Genomic DNA, 24,798 nt, shown 5'->3' with positions numbered 1-24,798 from the left:
TGTGACAAGCCCACTCTCTCCACTTGTGATCTACTGGCTATGATTGAGAAAAATTAGGAAGAAAAATCTATCTTCCTGTGGCTTACCTCAGGGGAGCTCTGTTTATTAATGTGCAAGCAAAATGATAAATTGCTAAACAAAAGGAAAAGACTTTTATGAGTTATCCCTCTTATTTCTAGTGATTTATGAATCTGATGGCTTCTTAGACATTCACATCATTAATTCAACCATGAGCAATGAGACAGTGGTTCAGATCTGGGCTACCAGCAAACCCAAACCCCCATCACTTTAATACATACAGCCAAAGCTAAACTTGTAAAATATAGCGTAGAAATGAAGAGGCAGTGTTTCCTTTGTTGACCATGATTCTGCCTGGTCGATACTTGATGCAAAATTAAAAATCAGGACTGGAAAAACGCTATAAAAGCCAGCTCTATCAGCAGAAGTCAAACTGACATTCACAGCATTAGACCAAGAAACAGTAGGCTTTATTTGAATTAGTCCAGGATTCCATGATATTCTTGTGTTGAGGTGTAGAGGGGCCTACGGTTGCCAAACTTCCTTAAAACTAGAGATGAAGCTTTTCAAAACAGCAAAGAGAAGGCAACCCTACAGATACCAGTTCAATAAATACATACTACATTTCTAAATTCTCTGTGCTACTCTGAAAATCTCTACCTCTTCTGGTCTATTTTACCATGTTATCCCAACACTCTGCAGTCCTGACAGAAAACACATCGTCTCAAATTTCTTCCCTTTATTTAATTATTTTCAATCTCAATTGAGACCGAGAAGGACAGAATTAGCTTCTCCGCTACATACTGAACTATTTCCTTTAACAGTACTGCCGCTCCTACCTTTTTAATCCCTTTAATCTGTAGTAAAGGACTGAGTCCTAACGATCCTGACAGCCAGGGTCATGTAGGTCTTGGGTTTGATGCATACCTTACAGCTACTTCTCCCAGAGTCCCTGACATTCTCTGTAACTTGCTAATAATTCACAGTTGGCCACAAACCTCCATTACAGATCTGCTTTTCCTCATTCTTGCTCATCTCTTGGTGCCCAGGACCTTTTCTCCACAGGGTATAGAAGCTTATGTGCCTAATGTTAACCAGGGGAAGAGCCCAACCAATTAGACTCACCTCAAGGACAGAGCTGGATTAGTATCTGCCATTACGTTCTCTTCACACACCTGAGGGGGTTGTCCTTCCTTCTGTGCGTGCTATCCAAGGTTTTCATCTGGTATTAAAAGCTGCCACATTATTGCTGTTGTGATTGTGTGATCAGATCTCTGTCTATAGTCCTTCTCCTAATCTGTGCTTAGTTTTGCCTCAACCAGCCAACATGGGTGTCAATTCTCTTTGGCATCTGGCTAATAGAGAGGCTTTTTTCCTACGTGCTCTGTCCCCGCAATAGGCGTCAGCCCATACCACTTCAGTCTTTCAATGAATATTCATGCTCTTGATTCACCATCTAAAACTTAAGTATAGCCATTTATTTATTTATTCCTAAAGCTACTACATGTTATTTTATGTAATCTGGTTTATCTCCTTTTTATAAGCTTGCTATGGTACTGTGTCTGCTTGATATTTTATTAGTGCTGTGCTTCGTGTCTGTCAAAGGCAGATATCTTTTATTTGGGCTAAAATAAAAACCAACAAGGATGGGCAGCTGTAAGAAGCTGCAATGTATTTAACAAGGAAATACAAAATACATGTCATGGTAAAACAAAAATAGTAATACTTCGCACTTGTATCTTTCATCCACAACTCTCCTCTGCTGATTGTTCAGCCAGCACGCATGAGAACAACTCCTCTGAAGTCAGTAGCAGTAATGTAACTTGCCTCAGCTAAGGATATTCAAGTGCTTTACCAGTGAATAAACTCTGTTATCACGGTTTTACAAGGGGATAGCTAAGTACACATGTTCCTGGTTAAACAGCACGTGAAGGGGACAAGGAAGACCTGCTAGACATTGGCTGACCAGCAAAATAATATGTTACTCAAGCACTGCTACCACATTATCATGTGTTACTACCAGCCATCCTAATGATGTGCTATATATGACACCAACAGTTTGCAGTCATGTGAACATAATTATGAACCCTCTGTTTTCCTCAGACTGATGGGCACAGCCCTCATCACGGCAGCAAGAAGGCAGCAGAGATGCTCAGAGGGGACAAGCATGGCTCCCTCTCTTTTGATAAGCAAGACCTAGTTAAATTTCTATATTTACAACTGAGAGTCACCATGTGCTACTGATGGCCACGTACGAACAGTTTCAAATGTGATTTCCAGGAGAAACACTTTTGAAAGATTACTTCTTATGGATCTGAAGTCCGGTTTTGAATCTGTACAACTACAAAGGGATTGCTGCTTATTTGAGAAATCCATTATATGCCTGCTAAACATGGACTGATGGCTACTGATGCTAACTAGAGAAGGGGTGCATAGTTTGATCAAAAAAGTGGAGCAGTTGTTAAGAATACTAGCACCTGAGCATCTCTCCTTTGAAGCTAGACTGGGCAACAAAAGCAGATGACGACAGTTGTGTTTTGCTGCTGATCAGACACCACTTATTTTCCGTGCCACAACCGCCCAAGTGGACTTGTTGGTACTACAGCCCACATCTCAGAGAGGACTGAGCAAGCATTACCAACAATTGTTCGAGGCTCTTACGATCTCGGAGAGAAGAACAGTCACCCTCGACAGACCACACAGGAGGGCAATTTATACTTCCTGCAGTGCCCTCAGGATTCTCAAAAACTGCAACGACTTCCCTCCTGCTCCTCCCTGCCCTTTCTGGACTGAGCCCGTCTCCTTTACCCCTTGCCTAAGTCACGCTACAGCTCTTGTAAAAGGCTCCTCTCTGCCCACCACTCATTAAACCTCCCCCTTGCCTGCCAGCTGCTGCCAGGGCATCCCTGTCTCTGCTCTGTAGGGGACGCGCCAGATCTGTGGCCAGTGATGGAGAAAGATGCTCCTTCCAGCTGCGAGGGGCAGAGCCCGGGCTTCAGCCACACCACACAGAAGTCTCGGGCTTCCTCTTCTCCTCCAGGCAGCATCTGTTTCAGGCCTCACCCAGCGGTATCCGGGAAATTCGGCAGTCCCCTCCATCTACCTGGGATGGGAACAATCTCCTAAGGGCCAACAGTCTCCTGCAAAAACGGAGTATTTCTGCTTCACAGCAGGAGCCAACGGCTGAGGCTGGGCAAGAGCTCTACGGAGTCTAACCACAGGAGAGGGGGAATGGCTTCACGGGAGGCCATGACTTTCAAAATTGAAAATACAATTAAATGGAATTACTGTTTTTTCAGATCTTCGTGGTTTAATTAGGTTTCACATGCCTAAAAAGTCTTAAGCATGAGTTGACCACTCATTACACTGCAGGACGTTTGCTAAACCATTCATTTAGCATAACATCAGTCTTAGTTAGTACGTTACTATAAAAAGGAATAGGTCATAATTTGGCAATGCCTTTGAATACTAAACCAAACTTTTCAGCCTTGCCCAGGCATTTACTTTAAACACAAACACTCCAATATTTATTTAGCAATTTGAGATGTTCACTTGCTCACAGTATTCTCCCACCGAAGCATTACATTCCCCACTCAATAATGCTTTAAAACCAAAAAATGCAGGAGCACTGATTCACTAAAAATCCATTTACCTCTATGCAAGTGCTGAAAAAACCCATCAGCTTTGGCAAAGCATGCAAATGGAACCTGACAGTGAAGATTTGTTTAGGAATGTCACCTTTTTGGAGCAGATGTTACAGTAATAAAAAGTCAGTAGTTGATAGTAAAGACTTGAGTGTGCCGACAAAAAATCCAGCAGGTGTCAGAAGAAAAGATCTTATTCCTGGGATGGAGATCAATTCTAAAATAACAGATATCTATCTCCATCATAAATTTCAAAAATTGAATATGCCATCCAGCAAATTTGCCCATGAATTTGATTTCTGAGTTGAAGTTTTTAGCATTGCTTAATCATTTATAAGGCAATCTTCAGACATGTATCATTTATTCCATCCCTTTAAATCAAACTTCATCAAACCTTTTTTATTCCATCCCTTTAAATCAAACTTCTTTGAACCTGTCTCAGGCAGTAGTTTTTGTTGAAGGCTGTGAACATGGGAAGTTTGATTATTTTTTTTTTTACATTAAAGCTTTTTTTCTTTCTTTCTTTTCCTTCTGGTTTCTGCTCACAGATGTGTAAACTTTAGTTTTCAATTCATGAAAGTTTGTCATAAATTTTGCCTTAGTTTTCAAAACGGTAGATCTGTCATCGGTACGAGAGGAAAAGGAATGGCTTTGCTACTCCACCCTCATTCTCCAACTGTGCCTGAAAATCAGAAATCAAACCCAGTCCAAAGCTTCTCACACTGGCTTAACTCTTCAGGCTGGCCAAATTCTTTACGTCAATTGGGTTGCTATCAGTGTCTCTAATGCCAAAAGGGGTAGGTCAATGACGAATACCTTTGAAAAAGAAAAACCTCCCATTCTGAGTGAGCATAGGCAAACATTAATCAGAGTGAGGATATTAATACTCTCAGGGTAAACCTAGAAACCTCAGGGGACATGCTTGCCTTCAACTGAACACCATTTAAAAGCAGAGTAAAACATATTCCCCAAGTGAAAAATGCAGGTATCAAACCCAAAATGCTGTGATTTTTTGAATTATTTAAGCACTTAAAAGACAGTTTTGGCATACAGTATCTTTACAGCCACAACAAGGAATTTCAGATGTTGCTATTGTGGTACTGTCAATGCCTTCACCATCTACTCCCCTCCTAGTTACTTTGATGTTATACTTAAAGGTAGCACATCCAACTCTTTGAGATCAAGCAAGAAGACAGAAAGACTTGGTCAGGGATTCTGGCCACCAAAACTGTAGAAAAGCTTTATAGCAGCAAAGAAAATTCTGGTCCACTTTCCATGCCACTCAAGACAGGATGAGGAAAAATGACAATCAAGCATACACAATCTTGGCCTTATTCTTCCACAATATATCAGACAGTTCATGGACAGTGAAGTTCAGAGCTTCGAGAAGTCACTGCTCTTTAGGCAAGATTTGACTTTCTGGTTAACATGTCTCCCACTCATATCATCCCTATTTTGAAATAAGTTTTCCAGCACCACAGAGCAAAACAAAAGACCCAAAACTGCACAAACTGTATGTAACATGCTTTTATGCCTACTGCATGCTGGTGTTGGAATTATTATTTGTACTACTGGAGAGAGCAGAGATGCCAAATTACTGTGCTAGATGCTGTATAAACACACAATTAGGAGACAGACTTGCTTCACAGAAGAACAATGTCTTGCTGGTATCTATTTGGTTGTTGTGTGGAATAAATGAGCAGCAGCCTTTGAGTGAGTTGAGTCAACTTGCTAAGAATTTGATAGCAGATAATGAGGGAAACTACCAATCTCTCTTCTGTTTCCTTTGACAAGACTGGGCAAAGGCGAAAGAGTACTTTTAAGATCACCATACAAACCCTTAAGAAGAAAGATCCAAACAAATGGCATTGCTTTGCATTGATCATTGTACTTTGTTATTAAATACAAACATGGGCATTGTTATTGTTTTTTTAAAAACATCCTAATATCAGCTTCCTCCTAATTGTTTTGTTCTAGTTTCTAATCTAAAATTCTGACAAAGAAGAAAGGGGTTTTCTTTAGCATGATGAATGATAGGACATTCAGAATCCTACTTAATGACAATTAATTTACTGTATACCCATGCAAGTTAAGATAGTTTTAATTAGTTTTTACAAAGTAAAAGGGTAACTTCATACTCTATTTAGATAAAAGCAGCTATTGCCTGACTAAACACATTCTCATCAAACACAGAAGGTGAGCTGAGTGACCTTACTAGGATTCACTCTTGGTTTAATTCTCTATTTACCGTTTAAAAATAACCCATTTGCATAATACTGCTACACATTTTTTGTCTTTAACTCTGAAATAATCCCTAATTGAAAAGTTGCTGCTATAATGAATCTCAAATGTGTGATCTTAATTTTTAAAAACAAACACAAAACAAATTAAAAAGTGCATTTCAAATATATCATAGCTAAAGCTGGTGACAGCAAATATCCTTATTAGAGATAGTGTTTAGGTTCCTTTTATGAATGGGCTGAAGTTATGGGCAAAGGTCAAAACATTTTCCCTTAAGTAAGAAGCGATAACATTCTTGGGATGCAAAAGCTTAATTCTATGAAGATTACAGCATACACAATGTCTACTAACACATTAATGTCCTTTGTGCAAATGCCGTTATTTGTATGAGTACTGCAATGTCTTCTGTTTTTCTTAAGTTCTCTGGCATACATCTGGGTATCTATCTTCCTATAGACTGGATAGGCCCATTCAATCAAGTCTGCATCCAAATATGTGGTTTGGTACTGCTACCTACATGCATTGAGAAACTCTCCCAAAAGGAACCAAAACATTGAGAGTATGAAATATTCCTGCTCATTGCAGGGGTGGTTGGACTAGATGACCTTTAAAGATCCCTTCCAACCCAAACTATTCTATGATTCTATGATCTCTTTACTTCAATGAAGTCATGTCCATTCATACAAGCTGGGGATTTGTCCTTGTAACTGGAACACAGCCGCAGATTTACATTACTTGAACCATCCATAAAAGAGTTTCCATTCTGCAAGGTATTATTAATATGCATCAAATGCATTAGCAGCATACCTCATCTCTCCCTATCCCTCTCAAAATCCAAATCAGGAAGTATAAAATTCTTAGGCTTTCAACCACTGAAGCCTGCACATTAATTTCTAGTTTAAGTCCAGACTACTTGTGTGGGTTTATTATGTTGCTGAAGTGGGTTCAAGGTATGTCACATTACTGTAAAATCACTAGGCATGCTACCACTGCAGTAAGACTGATAACAGAAACTCAGTTAAAAAATCCTTCACTATCAAGGTAACAGGAAGAAAATAGTTTCCCTGGCAAGTTCCACAACTGTCTTGCTTGATTCTTGTAAAAATTGTTGGTCAGTCAACTACTTCACACTCCCAGGCACGTGTTCTACAGGGGTAGCTATCTATATTCCCATGCGTTCCAGAGGTGAACCTCCCAACTCCCACACTCCTTGAGACCAGCAGCTATGGCATGCAGCCAACAGCAGGCAAGAAGAAACTGCATGCTAACAAAGATTTTAAAAAGCTGTGGGACAACAAGGTGGTCTAATGCTATTGTATTGCTTTGCACTACCAAGCAAGAGTCAACAGTCACCACCTTTTCTTGTCACAACCTTTTATTTATTTCCCTTGTTGGAAGGAACTGAGTACATCCCAAAAAGCACGTAAGCATCTTATGACTAGAAGGGAGTGCTCTGCATAATCCCTTCTGGCTGATCAAAAGCAGCAGTAGTGAGCAGTTTGGGATGGGGTGCTCTCTTTTCCTCCTTCACCAGAGAAAAGGAGACAGATTAGAGGTCTGAAAGATGCTGAAGTGGGTAAAGAAGGCTCTTAATATTAGGGAAAACTAAGTCAGGATCCTTGAGAATTCAGCAAACTGCTTAACCTTAGAAGTGGTCTCAAAGTCTATCGGTCTATGATACACAACTTGTAAGCACGGCTCTCTAAAAAAGAGGGGAGCATGCTCTCCTAATGGAAAAACAGATGTAAAACTTTTATTAACAGGGAGCTCATCAGGGATATACTCACCCTAATGACGAAAGTGAGTTACTGATTGTGAATAGAAAAAGACATTTTCAAAAGCACTCAAGCCCTGCTGGAAATAAAATTTGTAACCTGTTTTCAGGAGCAGTCCTGTTCCTCTCCCTACGTCCTTTCAAAGTTTACTTTAGACTTGACGTAACCCTTGTACATTCGGCAATCAATGCTTTGGCCCTCAAGCCTCATGACGAGGCTTACGTTGACTCCCCCTTTATCTGCGTGGAGAGCTTTTGGGTCAGACCAGGAACAACCCATGTGGTTCCCTTTGCAGGACTGTCTATATTTCTAGAAAACATCACTTACTATCCATGGCGTGAAGATATTCCATATGAAGAGCACCAGCTCCAGCAGTGGCAGCTGAAGGAATGATGTCTGCATACGGGCTGCGCTGGCCTGCCAACAGAGCCATCTGATGATAATATTCAGCTGGACTGACGCCAGCATGTGGAGCTAAAAACACAACATAAAAAGCACCGTTAATGACGTAAGATAAATGAGAAGGAAAGTTTTATCACATTGCTGGTTTCTCCGGCTATTAAAACAGCTTGTTTATTTTTTAATGTAATGCAACATCTGCAGTATGCCACCACCAGTCAATATATTTGAACCAATGATACTGCAAAGACACCATTCAAAAAACTGCAAGGCATAAAATATTAATGAGCTTGGTGATCTCATTTTTTTATATTTATTATTAAGTGACTCAAAAAGTGACAGGCTGACAGAAATGGAAACCAGTATGATTTATTTAGTGACATAAAAAAGCAGGAAAACCTTCCTGGAGCTTTATTCCCATTTACCTCATCCCTGGCCCAAAGGACTCCGTCTCTAAGGTAACAACGTGGCTGAACTTCCATAAGCATTCAAGTTTCTGGAGTCTCTGCTTAGAGCACTGGATTTTTCACTCGCAGTAGCAGTTTGTGTATAAGTTTAGGAGTAAGAAAGGACAAAGTATGTTTTCAGGACAAATACTGTTTGTCCATGACCAACACAGGGGCAGTTTTTTTGGAGGACAGACTGAAGTCAACGAATACAGCCATCCCATCCTTCCAAGTTCATCTATAAGTGTACTTGACATAGGACTATGTTTGCAGAGTCAAAACCATGGACCGGATAGGCTCTACATCCTGTCAGTAAGCTTATGACTGATGCAGTCCTCTGATAATGACTTGTATTAGCCTTTCTCTCCTGTAAAAATAACGTGCAAGCTTTCTCTTCCCTTGCAGTTTTCAAGCATGCCATCAAATAATGGGCAACTCTGGACAAACACAAAAATCCACATAATTTTAATATCATCTCAGCAGGTTTCAGATGCTACAGTAAGTAGAGGGTAATTTCATGGGCTTGTGTGAGAAGTACTCATAAAATAAGCTGGGCTTCATCTCCTTGAACCTGACTCTGCCTTGCTACGTGACCTGAGGTGAGCAGCCTTCCTCTCTGCTCTCTACTTGTCCCACTCACAAAACAGTTAAAGTTTCCTTACACTCTGCTCACCAGAAGATGGTAGGTAAGTTTGCCTACAACACTTCAAGTTCCTTACGTTAATGGGCTACACCCCAACAGATTATTTTTATATTCTTTCATATTATTTAATGAGATTTTTCTTTGATCCCAGCAACTGAATCTTGAATGGAAACAAAATTTTAAGCTGAAATTCTTTGAATTACCAACCTTAACCTGAATATTGTATAACTAAATATATATATACTTAATACAGTATTACTAAAAAGGATAATTTATGTTTACATTAGAGAATTGGATCCTAAATGCAAATCTTAGAAGCAAAGTATCAACATTTACACTAAAATGAGGCAAACATGGCATTGGAGTTTTGAGAAAAGTTTATTCAGCAATGGCATTTCTAAAGTGTATAATCTGTCTTTATTTTTACCAAAGAAAATGGAAGAATGTGCTTTTGATGTTGTAATGTTAAATATAACCAATGTCAGGAAAGGTTCAGAAAAACAAAAGTACATCAAACAGGAACAGGAATGGCATAAAAATGAGCTGAGATAAATTAAAGGTTGTTGGCATTTTTTCCAAATGACAAATTGATTTCTCAATTAAATATAACCTACTTCAGCCACCACCACTTTCTGTGAAATGGCAAGAAAAATAATCAGACCAAATTTTAAAAGTGGAGTAACTCACACTGAATCACTGACTTTAAAAGTTTTACAGTAGTAGGCAACCACCGTATCTTTCCAGACACACTTAAAATACTTCCTGAGCTTTCTGACATAAGTGTCTGGGTTAACTAACAATAACATTGGCTGCAAACTTTACAATGAACTGCTGCAGAAAACACAGTGAGCACATAATTGCATTACTAAATGTTCCATATGCTAAGAAATGCTTTGGTGCTCTTTAAAGATCATTCTTTACTACCTTCTTCAAACATAAAGAATTAGCCTACTAAATGATGTACTGCATGAAGGGTAACTGAAGAGTAAATGAAGGATAAACGGGAAGGTCCGCGGCCCTGAATTTTCTTCTGTGTATTCCTGGGTAGTTTCAGCTTTGCCCTTGCTTTCTTTACAAGGGGAGGTATTTGCTTCTGCATTGTGGGCACTGCTGAGCTTCATTTGAGCATTCTGCTCTACACACACCAACAACTCAGTCCTTACTCCTGCCCCAAACCCTCTGGGTTACTCAGACAAGTCCTCGGCCACCCCCGGCCCACCAATTCTGCTGGGTAAGGTGAAGTGACAGGACAGAAGACACTCTACCATTACTGCTGCTGTGGCAGTCATTAATTACAGCTGGCAAGACTTGCAGTGAACATGAAACTGTTCTTCGTTATGTTCCAGATTGTTTTGGCTCCTGGCCACCCCCAGATCTGCGAGTTGACAGACTGAGCCCAATAGCACACTGACCTAATTATCTAATGGGCCTAAAGCAATTATGGTGGCAAGAGAAATCTTGCTATGACTTTCAGAAGAACAATAACAACTTACAAGTTTTCATAGTTCAAATGCAATATGACTTAAGCCATGGTGTCCATTATGTTATTAGTACATTATGTGGATGTACCCCTTTAAATCACAGGGGCTTTTTATTTGCATTCTAGTAGTGCCCAAGCCATGACTTGGACTATCTGATTCCAGGAACCTACACTTGAAAAAAGTATTTCATTGTATGTCTGACTGATCATACAACACACTATGGATTCCAAAGAACAAATGTAACAGCTTTTCAATAAGCATATTGTTTTACTGAAATATCTCCAATGCCTCAATCAAGTTACTGTATTTTCACGAGGTGCTGCACAACACCTGGGCTGCAGTAACTGATCAAATATGAGCTGTGAGCCTAGAAGAAACATAAACTAAGATGTATTTGTTTAAAACCCAAAGAAATAAGCTTAAGCTAGTCAGTTTAGCTTGTACTTACGAAAGGCTAAGGTTGTGTATACACTCAGTGTATGGGCAACTGGAGCACACCTTAAGCATAAATGAAATTCTGTGGGAATGTGATCTGAAGATTACTGAAGGAAAGATAGTAAAGTGTTCTGCATATTAGCTTTTGGAAAAAGCCCAAATATACATTGCAAGAGTTATCTCAATTAATGCCATTACATTATAGCTCTATCATGTTTATCCTATATCGAAAGCTCCAAAGCTCCCTGAGTCAAAACATGTATTTCAGAGGATTTGAATTGTTCCTTCAAAATATTTTTTTAATGTTTTGGCTAAAATCGAAAGGGTAGAATTAGCAAGGATTCATACAACATCCAAAGTGGTGCTAGGAAAGCCCTACGTGCATGCCATATACCTTGACTGACAATAGGTCATTAAAATTTATTCTCATAAGAATATGTGCCCATAACTAATGGATTAACTGTAAAGGTATATGTTCTTATAAGCGAGGATTAATTAGTTATCCGTTTGGATAGGGTGCACCACTCATTTTTCAAATTCAGCTAAAGGCAGTTTAACTCTGGTAAGTTTCTGCATACACTGGGAAGATCTTTCCCATAGTTAAAATAATAGTTTCATTATCTTCACTATATATTTGTTTGTCAGAATGTTATATTTAGCTCTCTTCAGCAAATACTACAATTTTAAAGCGTTAAACCACTTACTCTATTACTGAAAAACCTACTGCTAACAAGACTGAGCCTTTTTGCAACTCTATTAATTGCTCACTTAATGGCAAAACTCCCATTGAAATGAACAGGAAATGTGCCAGAGTAATGACAAGAGTGATCACAGGAGTTCACTTCAACCCAAATAACCTGGAAAGTAATAGCCATGGTCACACCAAGACCTAAAGCATCAATATTTCAAGTATACCGCCCACCATTTAAACTAAAGGGGCTAGTCCTGATCACCAGCCACTTTGTCTACATCAGCATAATTTCATTAGGCCATATCGTTGGCTAGGGTAAACTGAAATAATTCTACGTAACTTTAACAGAACTATTGACTAAATATAACAAGTCAGCGCATGCTTTACATGATTGAAAAATACCATTTTAATTAACAAGCCTTTCACACCTGAAGAACTCCATAGTAATACACTGATTTACACTCACAAAGAATCTGGCTCAATTCAGTGGAGATACAGCGGATTTCTTGGGAGATCAGACTCACACCCCATGTCAGCCCCACAAACAAAAGATGTCACAAGACACACGCCACCCTTCCACCTTAAATTTTGAATGAGGCAGGGCTTTTTTTTTCCTTCTCCCTGAAGTTTCAACATTTGTGAGATGTACAAATGAGCTGTGATCGGCTGATGAAGTATTGAAACATTTATGACATAATGAATATGTCTGACAAACCTGCTGAAGCTGCTTTGAACAAGGGGGAAAAAATGTTGACAAGATTAATATAACTTAAGTTGCTACCATGACAGAAAACAGGAAGCCTGTCTTAACCCACCGTCTGTTGGGCTGAGTCCGCGGGCTGCCGAGATCATGGAGAGGGATGGGCTGCTGTGCAGGGACCTTATGTAGTCCATGTAGGGGTTAATGTACGGGTGAGGGGTGCTGAAGGGAGACTCTGATGTTGCAGCAGGATTTCGGTGTGGGGAAATTCTAAGGAACGGAAGCTCTGAGTATGTCGGGCTACTAGATAAGGCAGAAGGCCTGGGAAAAAAAAGAAAGAAAAACAAAAAACAGCCAGGTTATCTATACGACAAAGAAAAATACTGTAAAGGTAACACATTCATTTCTTGAAGAATAACAACTGGGTTGCACATGTAATAACTTCCACTAAAGTCAACTGCCTGGAAAGGAAAAGGATAGGGAATGAATTCTGCTCTGTACCTGTTATTAGCAACATTTGTCTGACCAGTTTTAACGTGAGTTTATATTTGGTTTAATCTTTACAACCCTCAATACCCTTTCCCCAAGGAGTTCAGCAGAAAATCACTTTAATTAGTGTGAAATATGCACCCTGCACACCACATATTAATTCTTGCTGCAATATGGAAGACATACTGAGATGCTGAATCATTTACATCTTCAAAACCATGTGGCTATTGGAAAAAGAGTTTTGAGAGCTACACTGCGCCCACTCCCTTCATTTGCCAGCTTACTTTTCCTGAAAGTGCAAGATTGCATGTTTATACAGAAATCATGTCAGAAGACCCAAACTTTGTAAGCCATTAAGACAGTTGGGTCCTTTGGAGCACTTTTTTGTTGATGTCCCTTCCCGTGAAAGATGCAGCAAACTCGGTGGCAAAGGAAGAAAGATTGCTGAATATGTTTGTTTTTAGCATGGCACCAGAGACTGATGCCTTTAACAGGACCGCATTACTTAACTATCTCATTCTTGTGAAGGGAGAGCTGTGGTGCCTTCTCAGGCTACCTGTATGAAACTGTGATGAACCACGGCTGAAAGCTGAGTTCACAGCTGACAAAAGATAAACAACCTGCCATAACCCTCCCCATCATCCCACCCTGTCGATATGACAGCATCCAAGCTCTGTGTGGAGACCCTTCTCTCACAGCATCCCGCCTCCAAAGGCACTGGAAAAAGTCCAAATTTCATCAGAAGGGGTTGGAGTGCCTGCCCTTGCCAACTTGCTCTTTGGCAAAAGACAATGATTAAGCCTGTCATGCATTTGCTGTAGCCTAACTGGTTGACCTGAACTAAACGCCTTTTTGTCCCTGTTTTTCCAATTAATTTAGCATATATACAGCACAGACACAGGCAGCAGCTGTGAGAGCAGTGAGGGCAGCCTGTTCCTTTGATGCTGTTGTCTTACAAAGAATAATAAAACAAGAAATGTATTTTTTTCCTTTAACGTACACATACCGTGATCAATGGAGATAGTTCTCATCACCTAAAAGGCCAGCAGAACACAATCTTACATAGGAGCCAATTCTGCCCTGCCATCAGCTCGGAAATGCTAGTGTATGAGCAGGACAAAGATCAAAGTTATGCATTCCTAACATAATGCCACAAAATCCATGAGGGCTCATAAAACCTGGGGAATAAAGATTTTTCCTGTTGTGCTTTTCCCCGTCTATTCTCTTCCGTTCCTTATTTGGCTTTTGTGTGTTCTTGTCCTCCAACAGCTTTCTGCAAGGTAAACCTGTTTAGCCGTCCTGCATGAAACTACCTCCTAGCTCCCAAGTTTGTTACAGAGCTGCATTTGCTGTGCATGAGCAGCAGGTACCGGCAGCGCAATCACTCCTTTGGCACCCGAGCAAGTGACCCACACGAAGCCCAGCCACTCGCTGGTATGCCTTCACTGTATTTAAAATGCACCGAGAATGTGAAACCAGAAGCCGTTTTCCACCACCGTGCAAAACAGGCATCTCCTTTCCACAGAGCACTTTTTCTCTGCACGGTTTTGAAGCACCTTTGTTTTACAGTGGAAATGCAGCTTTACTCTTGTTGGTACGGTGAAACCTGACCAGCCGTGAAGCATTTGCTGTCTCGCAGTTCCCTGTCAGGCCATGTGTGGAAGGCAGGAGCCTTAAAACTCACGGTGATGTAGGAAGCAAAAATACCACAGCTGGATATCACATTACAGAGTGAATTTCCCATCCTGGCAGTGAGGAAATACAGTAGTAAAGCAAATTTAATACAAGAGTAACAAAGGAGCTAAGTTTGGATGTCATTTTACAAGTCATTTTTTCTAACGTGATCTCAACTCAGAGAGTTAGAAACCTGAAGAGCACGCAGGCAAGCAGGAACCCTGGCCTTATCTGGTGCATATCAAACAGAAAACTGTTTAAAAGCTTTTGCAAGAAGGCTGAAAGTCTGTATCAGCCTCAGCGATTCACTCTCCAGCTGGCCAACAGCCAAACGCTGCTGCAGGAGCAAGATTAAGAGCCAGGCTGTCAGCTTCTCCCTCCAGGTCCAGTGGTAGCCATTCAAGGACACTGGGACTCAACTGCTTCTCTCCTCCTCAGCCCTGCCTCTTCCTCCCTCCATTCCTCTGAGCTCCTCAGTTTTCCAAGGATGCTAGGGAAAGGACACTGACCTGGGTAACATCAATCAACAGCAGGCATATAAGCTGCATTATCAGCGGCAGAAATAAGGAGTCATCAGATTCCACATAAAATTCCCAGCTCTGGACTCTAATGTTTACTAATCTCTCTCCAACATCTGATTTTAATGTGCTGCTCACTTCCAGCCTGTACTTTTCTTACTCCTCTGTGTTTCTGGACCCTCCTTTCCCTACAGCCCCATTTGCCCTCCTGCCTCCGTCTGCTCTCAGCTCCCGCTGTCTGAGCCCTCCTGATTTATTCCAATAGATGTCACATATTCTTTCCTTCCTTTCCTTCCAGGATAAACTTCAATATTCCCTCCTTCAAACTAAAACATGACTTTTAGAAAGGGTGCAGCCAACACACTTACTATTAGCTGTTGCTTTCCAATACTGCATCTCATGTTGCAACCTCTTCGTGTACCAATAAATCATGACTTTTGTCCCATGTACATAACAAACAGTACAGCCCAGCAGCAGCTCTGCAGACATTCATTCAGTGACAAGCAAATCAGATCTCCAGATGTGGGTGGCAGTTCCCCCCATCATCTTTATTTCACATGTACTTTGTCCCTGGCCTTGGCAAATGGTGTTCTGCCCTGGGTCTGAGGCTACTTCATGGGACTTGAGTGATACTGCTTGAAACTTTATGCCTCACCTGTAAACCACAGGAAGGCTCCGCATCCTCTCCTACAGAGGGGTTTTCCTGTTCAACGACATACTCAGAGCACTAAGGCTTCCTTCAGAGAGAGGGAGCAAAGCAGATGCGTGCTCTTTTCTGAATCAGGACCTTTGTATCTACTCCCACAGATCCTGCAAACTCAACTCAAATTTAATACAAAGCCTACCATGCTTTCAATACTTATTTGAAGTTGGAGGTCTTCAGGTTTGGGAGTATAAGGGCTCCTATGGCTGTGTTTTATCACTGCAATTTTTATCCTGGCACATTAGGCCGATTTTACTATTTTGTCAGTAATCTTGATTACATCTACACCCCTGACGTAAAAGAGAAGCAGCAGAGAATGGGGCTGGCTGTGAAGGCGTCTTCCTCCTTTCTGTCCAGACTGCCTTCCTGCTCACCACTAAGGCGCCAAAATACCGTGAACGCTGCACAGCTTCCATGCTTAACACAGGTCTTCCCACTCCCCTCCCATCTCCAGCCTGCCACCTCCTCCCTGTCAAGACTCTGATGCTCTGGAGAGTCTCAACTACTCAGCAGGAGAAGGGCGCACACGTGCCGAGGCAGTGAGATCAGTGTAAGGGCAAACAGGTGTATTTTTTCCTATTAGTCATGACACTTTTTTTTGATGAATGTTGCAAAGGTGTCTGCATAGTCTTAAAAACTTCCATGGTCACACCAGTTCAGCAGCTGCAACTAGCGTCAGATGCATGGCAAATCACAAAACACGTAAAGCCACTTTTTTTTTTTTAATGCTTTTTCTGGCCACTGCTGAACTACAGGTGAGCTGTGTGTAAGATTTCAGTTATTACTCATGAAAACGGTGTGTCATTTTGTTTTGTTGCTTACAGCTACAACAGATGAACTCTGCACAAGAAGACTGACCAGCAGCAGGTTTGGATTTTAGCCATCACAAAAACTGAACAAAGTGCAATTACCTTTTCAGCCCCTGCAGCCCTTTTTTTAACTGGGGAAGGAAGATTATGGGAATCTGAGAGTTGATGTGGCAAGCATGAGCAAGTTATATGTATTTCAAAATGATCTGCATGCACAGATCATTACCTCATATTAACTTGAAAGGATCACACATTTTTTCCATCAGCAGAGAGAATGGGGTTAGGGGGACTCATACCACACACTTCAGGTTGTTTTTTGTACCTAAGCATTAGCCAGCTTTTCAATGAAGAAGATCAGATGCTCCAAATCCAAGTGGAAATCCTCTCCTTTTCTTTGGTAGTTACAGAGTAGCTACCTCATGCAGGTGAAATACTGCTGTCTGGCTATGACTAGAGGTAAAAATCCCTGTGTAGGTAAGCAAGCAACAGAACTTGTTGACTATGTGGCCCTTCAGCCACCCTCTCTTCTCAGTGCCATACTGACAGGATTCAGGAGCACAATTTCCAGACTCTGCCTGTGTCCCTGGTCCAGCAGGGTGAGGTGTGACAAGTGCCAGATTAGCTCCAACTATTAGGCTAGAGAAGGCACACAGCATTCCCTACCTTACCTCATTTTTTTCCTTCTAACTTGCACCTTTCCTCCCACCTACGTTCCCAAACTGCTCCTGTGGCACGAGGCAGAAGGAAACCACAGGTGGGAAGATACAACTTCCTTGAATTCTGTACATTCAAAAAATGAAAATATTTGGTGATTTTGAGCCTCTAAAAAATGAAGACTAGCAAAAATATTAATGCATTTTTATTTTCCAAGGTAATAAACCTGTAACTGTTCAGAAATTTCATAACAAAACAAGAACATTGAACTCCAATTTCCCATTCTCCTTTTTTCACCCCCTTCCCAACTAAGTCACACAGTTTTATCACATAGACGTAGTGAAGAGCCAGGCACAGGACCAGCTCAAAGTACCATGAAACCATCTTACATGGATTTACCCTTGTAACTCAGTAAGGGTGGTTAGCCCAGGAGCTGAAGAAGAGGAGGGGATGGGAAGAAAAGAGACCCAGTCCAGGGTGCTGGGGAGCAGCAAAGGCCAGCAGCTCTCTAAGGGAAGGCAAGCCAAGCCAGGAGCCAAGGTTAACCCCAGCACAGGCAATGCGCTCCATGCCACCAGACCTGAGCTGAGTGACCAGAGCCAGGTGCTGCTAACAGGGTCTATCAGCAGTCTGAGACAAGGCAAAGTGACAAACCAGGTCTGGGGGGGACCAGTCAAGTGCAGAAGGAGATAGGGCCAAAGACACGACAGGAGAGAAGCTACACCATAGCTCTGAGGGGTCTATCCAGGAGAACGGGTACCTACAGTGCAGGTCCCAAGCTCAGCCAGGAGCAGGACCAGAGACAGGCACTACCTACAACATAGCTCAGACAGGAACTGAAGGCCCCAGGGCTGAGCTTAAAAGGGGCTCCTGGGTGCATGGGGTGTGGGTGTAGGTCCCAGGTGAGGCTGTTCAAGGCAATTATGGCCTATTAGTGGCCTCAGGGTCCTCACACTGGGTTTCTTTGCTTTGGAGTCCTTGAACTTCTCTAAGGCATGCCAGAATATCAATACAACGCACGTTGTCCCTGTTCTTGCATCTCTTCCAACTGTGAAAAGTACAGCAGGCCCTGGGGTGTACTGCGACCCCCATGCTTGTCAGAGAGTGCTCTTCAATAGCAATGTATTCTGGAAGCAGATGTAAAGCCACTCAAGACAGCTGCAAAGGTCTGTGTCGCAGGAAAGTCTGGATGGAAATTTTGAGGTTGGTTTGGTGTTTGAGAAGTGATCTGTCACAAATGGTTTCCAAATAGCTTTAAGCTGTGCTTGGGCAAAAACCTCTTCTAAGCACAACCTATCTTAAAAAAAAGAAATCATGGCAATTTAAGCATTTCCTGATTTTAAAGGAAACTATAACTCCAGGACTGGAAATTTTAATGCCAAGTTTTGTCCTGATAAATTTTTAAATGGCTCTTTTATGAATCTGTTGAAAAATACATTTATATTGAAAACAGCAAGTGATCCTTAACTATAACATTGTAAATATGACACTGAACTGAGGTTACAGATGGAACAATAATCTATCTCACAGAACAAAGCTTGTCAACGAAGTGGGATGAAATATTGTAACATAACCTAATTTATTATTGCCTTTTCATCCATCTTGTTATATTATGAAAGTGTCAAAGTTCAAACCTCGATATTTAATCATTTAACAGTACGTTATTCAATGCTGGAGCAAGCATTGATGGCATAACTCTCATACCAATGATATCCACACTGTTTCTCTGATACCTGTTCAATTCAGCCCTGCCTGGCGAATTGAAAAATGTTAAACTCATTAAACTGCCTATGATCCTTTTCTTTTTTCTTTTTCTGGAATAATCTTCTGATGGCTGTCCCCAAAACATTAACTCTTTTATTTCTAGTAGATCCTGGAAGATGAACAAACAATAAGGACCTTCTCGTTATGTAGTGACTCCTATTTCAAAGCACATGGCTCAATTCCTTTGGTAATATCTCCCACATTAAATGAGTATTGTTTGTTTAATGCTATAGGTGCTGGTACAGAATGACCCTTCAGCACCAGCAGTCAACGACTGGCTAAAAAATGGTTTTTATACTAAGAAAGCTGAGCTTTAAGAAAGTAAGGCTTGATCCTGAAAATACAAGTGAGAACAATTCTAATAGTTATGATTAGCCCAAATGATCAAGTTACTCCTCACTGTTACAAGCACATATGCAGTTGTAGGTGCTTGATAAATCGGGCTCAGGCAGCTAACTATACACCTAAAATGATACGGAAAAATTGTCAAATAATCATCCTGCTTCTCAAAATCTTTAGCTGCTATTGTAGGGTTCAACCCTATATAAACTGCAATTGACGGGAAACTGTCCACTGATTTAGTTGATAAAATCCGTAAGTGATCACGGACATGGTCTTCATAAGCTGACCCAATTCTGCTCTCCCCGAGAGCCACCAGTAAAGCTTCCACTGACTTCAATGCAAGGAGAGTGAGGCCAGCACTGAGTATTTTTAAAATGCAATTCCACAGTCCCTTTTCTTTTTGCACTTCTAATTGAATTTGTAAATAATCAAACCCATAAATATATAGTATGGGAAATCAATGATATCATCTTTTAATACTTAATTTTTTTTCAGAAATTGTGTCTTAAAATAGGCAGTCCATTCCCCTAAAATCACTCACTGCCTCAAAGCTGCTGTATTGCATTCTTGGACTTAGGAAAACTAAGCAAATTATTTTGAACATTTAAAGAATTACAATTCATTGAAAACATGGAAACGTCAGAGCACGCTTCACGTAAAAGAGCTCAAGTGCTACAAAAAGGTAAGCACTGTTAACTGTATTTTCTTAGTGTTGCAAATGAAGAAGAGGGAAAATGAGAACACAGTTAAGTCCCAATATGAGAAAGAACCTTGATTTCCTATACTCCTTTCCATGTTCCAACACCTAATCAATATTTTGCTCACTTTTCCTCTAAAATTCACACTGGAACTGTAGTCAGTATGGGGAAATAAGTCACAGAATTGCATTTGGTAGCAACCTTCCATTCATTCAGATATATGTACAAATAAATCATGAACGGGTCAGTGTCTATGTAGCTTAAACATAAGAGGAGCTAGATCAGGGTTTAAGGCACACAGGCTCTGGTTTGGTTTCCATCACTTATCTGCTGTGCCACCATGGACAAGTTTGTTGACTTCCTCATTCGCTGTTTCCCCATCTGTAAAACTGTGGTAAAGCACTCAGAAAATGCTTGGTATCTACAGTGGAAAGGTCAAACCAAGAGATACTATGTTATTAGTATTTTTTCTTTGAGGCAAGGAAGATGCCTCACAAAACGTGTGCAGTTCTAGAATGTAAATTCCTAAAATATACAAATAACCTCACTTTAGGTTAGAACAAAATGTTTCTCCCTCATAAAGTTAAAAGGTATCGTTGCAGGAAAAAAAAAAGACACAAATGAATGCACAAGAAATGTTCATGGTGCTGGAAATCATGCACGACAATTAGCTGATAACCCACAACAAAAGAATATTACTCTGGTTCTCCTTTCCTTCTTTGGGAAGTGTTAACATCATGTAGTAACAGTTAAAAATTGGCTACATTAATCAAGGCACTAAATCCTTAGTCAGGGACTGTATTCCTGTTTTTCAACTGACGGACTGCCTGAATGCAGACCCAGCTTTTTTACATACACCCTCTGCTACGTGTACTACTTCATAAATAACCCAACCATCAGCTTATGGATTCCCTTAAGAAGAGTTTACACTGTAAAAAGCAATGAATTCCATTATTTAACATTTTGTTTACATAAGGTCAGCTGTAACACTGGTGACTTTCAGCCCACAGAAACACCCCTATTGACTACAGTAAGCAACTGCTGCTTCAGATGCCCCTGAGTCAAGGTATACTCATTTCATCACACGAGTCTTGACATGTATTCCTTAAATGTGTATGATGATAGATACAGTTTTGACTGTTTTTTTTTTTCTTCTTTTTTGCAAATAAAAATGCAAATGCAAATAAAACCATGTACTGTCTCCCAGTGTTTCTCCAAGTCAAGCCCAGGCTTCTTGTTCTCCTCCTCACATGATGGCAATCTCCCCACAACAACCTGCCTCTCCTTTTCCTCTTCCTTCCATCCCGCCACCAACCGCTGTCACTGCCTCCCAGCACTCCTCTGAAATACTGTCCACTCGGCCTTTGCATACTGAGCATCCCAGCTTGCCTCCTTCCTCCAAATCCTTCTCAGGACTGCTGCAAAGAAATTGGTGACCAGGGGAAGGATTACATGGATTTGCTCGGCAAATTATTTGCTTGTACAAATAAAGGGTCCAAACATACAAAAACGTGACCAACTATAATTCCTCCATCCAAACGCCACTTGCCTTTTAGGCTTCTAGCGGACGTCCTCTTGCAAATTTTGCGGCAGTTGACTAAGCTTTTACTGCCCCCAACTACACAGCTGGTGCCCCCCCAGCACAGGCAGCACATCTCTGCCTCTAACCACTTCAGTGCCTGATTTCAGTGAGCCAGAGCAAAGTTGCCAGGCTGTAAATGGGGCAAAGGCACACTGTCTGACCGTGCTGATGGACAAGGGATAATCTTCCGGGCAAGGAAAACAGCTGGGGCTGGTAACCCCCGAGGCCATCAGAGTCACTCACCAGAGTTCATTTGCCAAAGCGGCCTGACCATGAGCTCTTGCTGGCAGAGCTCCTTGTATTTGCACAATACTCAGCAGAGCTCTGACCGTGCACAGAACCGGTGGGTGTTGCAGCAATGTAAACAGTAAATAAAAGTAATGCTAACAAGATATGCTGTGATCATTTGCTTCTGGTAGAGCCCTACTTGCTCAGTTCACACTGACTTCTATGAACTGTAAGTAGGGTAAGACCCAATACCTGCACAGCACCCCCAGTCTCAGTGCTGGTAAATTTTTCCTCCCCTGTCTTCAGCTGGTTCCAAGTCTATTGACTTGTGGTCATTAATATACCAAGGATAATGTATTAATGTTGCATTTGATGCAGAACTCATGATCATGAATATAACACAGATGCACACGACAACCAAATGTTATTCGAATAAACCTTGGAAAAGTGTTGCTACATATTAGAGGAGAGACTGCCATGGACCTCCACATACTATTCCCACTTCAAACCATGTTGTAGCACAAAGTGGAGCAGGGAAATCTAAAAGGTCTACAGCATACTCGTTATCTGTTGTTATTAATAACAGACCGGACAGTGAAATTACCCACTGCGTTCCTACAGAAAACTTCCCTGCTCTGCAATTCTCTTTTGATGCTCTAGAGGTGGTCTCATTTGCTATTCAAATTTTAGCCTCCTCTCGGTTACAGGCAAGGCCTGCCGTCTCTTGAAGTGTTTAACCACAGCAGCACCATCATACAAATATGTGGGCATATATAAATCCTGACGGCATTCATGTATCCCTTTCTTCCTTCCTTTTCCCCTTCCTCTCCTCCCGCAAAAGAGAGGGTCAAAGGAGTGTCAGAAGCCTTCTCACACTTAATGCTGTTAAGTCAGCTAATTGAATAAACATTTGTTTAACATTTGCTCCTATTTCACTAATGCACTGGGAGAATGAGAAGAATTTTATTCCCCTTCTCCCCCGTCCTCCCCCTTCCTCAGGAGTGCCACTAGCTGTTATCGCAGTGACTAATGTGCTGTATGTGGCCATTATAGTCTTCAACTCTGAAATTACACCCAGGATGAACGATAGGCTCTGCCTGTATGCTGATTGGAGTTGGATGATGATTGATTAGAAGAAAGTCAGACTACGTAGCCATGCAAAAAGAACTGCACTAAGCCACAAGCTTAAACACTAAAGAGCATTTCACCACTGGCTTCAGAGCTATTAGATGTTTTCATATGAACAACATTTCTCACATCCAGGTTTGCGCATTTTATCTTTATTCTTTCAAATCCTGAAATTGCTTGGATAAGAGGGTTTTATATATATATATTTATACGCATTTCTAAGAGTAGCCTGAACTTTTAGGGGAAATTGAAGAGGCTTTGTGTCAAGTACAGCTAAATCCAGCCTTTCTGTATCAAACCCCTGCTAGAAAATTACTGTGCAGATGATAAGGCTGAAAGATATAATAAAAAGTGACTCTACTCAATTTACACTGCAATATTGGTATGACTGAATATTTTTCATTCAGGTGACTGATAAAATCACTAAACTGTATTGCAGATAAATAAAGGAGGCTTCTGTCAAGAATAAACACCATTAATCATGAAGTCTCACCCTCTGAGTGGCTGTGCTATGCAACTGCACAAATGCACCATCGCAAGTGGCATGTGACCCAGTGCCTCCTTTCTTCCCCCGGCTCCCTGGTGATGCTGTCTTCTTAGGAGACCTCTATTTTTTTTTTTTTTTTTACTGCCTTTTCAACATTTGGAAGTCCTGTAAGATCTTGTCCATTCGAGTTTACGCACAATTGCAACTGAAATCTAAATTTCAGTGATGATACATTCAGCTAAAAATTGATCCCATGAGACAAAGTGAACCAAGGCAGACTGTGGCCGTATTGCTGTACATTCAGTGTTACGGTGAGAAGTCTGTATTTAAACTGGGGAAGATGAGATCTTTGTAATTCTAAAGCTGAAACAAGTTAAGAAAATTTTATCAGCTCCCCTAAGTCCTCTTCCTTTCTTCTCCCAAAGCCACATTTTCTTACCCATTTCACTACTTCGATTTGCTGTTTCCAAATAGGTGCTGAGTTTCTTTTTTAACATAAAAATATGGAATTTCTCAGCATCACAAATCCATCTGAGCAGAACTGATGGGTCACCTTTCAAAAAGCAACTTACACGCTAAAACTGGACATGTGCTGAAAGAAACTGTTATCCAGCAAAAGAACAGTCATACAAAAAGAAAACCAGACAACTTATGTAACCTTTTTGTAACCTGTTTTAGAGCTAGTGATGATTCAATAGAGGCCATGTTATTAAGCTGGAATGAAGCAGTGCCCTACACGCTAATGAGGTTAAAAAATGTAGTTAGGTCTTCATGTTAAAGGCACTTAGCAAGCAGTTTGCTTGGCAAAGACCAACTGTGTGTTGGAGCAGAGGACTAATCACACAGGCAGGAATCAAATCGACTGGAAGAATTAGGAGACTTGCGGCCCCGCGGAATGTAATTCATGCAGAAAAGCAGTTGTCAGAGCGAGGCCAGGGAACTGTGTGGGAAGAAAGCAAAATAAACAGTTCAACAAAGAAAACAAAGACACTCAAATAGTGGCTTTTCTGATGCTTGAGTACACTGAAACTTCAGTGGGTGCGTATGTCAAAAACCTCATCAAAGACGACCTCTATACAAGAAATACACCGGTGAACGGTGCACTGGTTCAAAAACACGCAGAAAATGCCTGAAGGTCTTTAAAAAATAACCTTGAAGTCATTATTCAGAACAGAGAAAGTGCACATACCTACGTGTATGCATGACTGGGAGAAGAAGAAAAACATCCAACTGGTACAAAGCTAAGAAG

The 24,798-nt window shown here is 41.0% G+C and overlaps 1 protein-coding gene across 4 annotated transcripts in view; it reads right to left on the bottom strand.

Moving 5' to 3' along the window:
* GLI3 (GLI family zinc finger 3) overlaps positions 1-24,798 on the bottom strand; it is a 211,004-nt gene that overhangs the window by 56,497 nt on the left and 129,709 nt on the right. For all 4 annotated transcript variants that reach the window (XM_087766885.1, XM_087766894.1, XM_087766901.1 and 1 more), the window contains 2 exons: positions 12,589-12,794; positions 8,006-8,152 (listed from right to left, as the gene is read on the bottom strand). In XM_087766885.1, the coding sequence (XP_087623011.1) occupies positions 8,006-8,152; positions 12,589-12,794 (353 nt within the window). The remainder of the gene's footprint in view (positions 1-8,005; positions 8,153-12,588; positions 12,795-24,798) is intronic.

Source organism: Nipponia nippon, unplaced genomic scaffold (assembly GCF_047370975.1).
Source record: "Nipponia nippon isolate SJK-2023a ecotype South Korea unplaced genomic scaffold, ASM4737097v1 scaffold_1, whole genome shotgun sequence".
In the NCBI taxonomy this organism is placed as follows: domain Eukaryota; kingdom Metazoa; phylum Chordata; class Aves; order Pelecaniformes; family Threskiornithidae; genus Nipponia; species Nipponia nippon.
The sequence above is the reverse complement of the archived record's forward strand: the minus strand, read 5'-3'. Positions and strand labels throughout refer to the sequence as shown.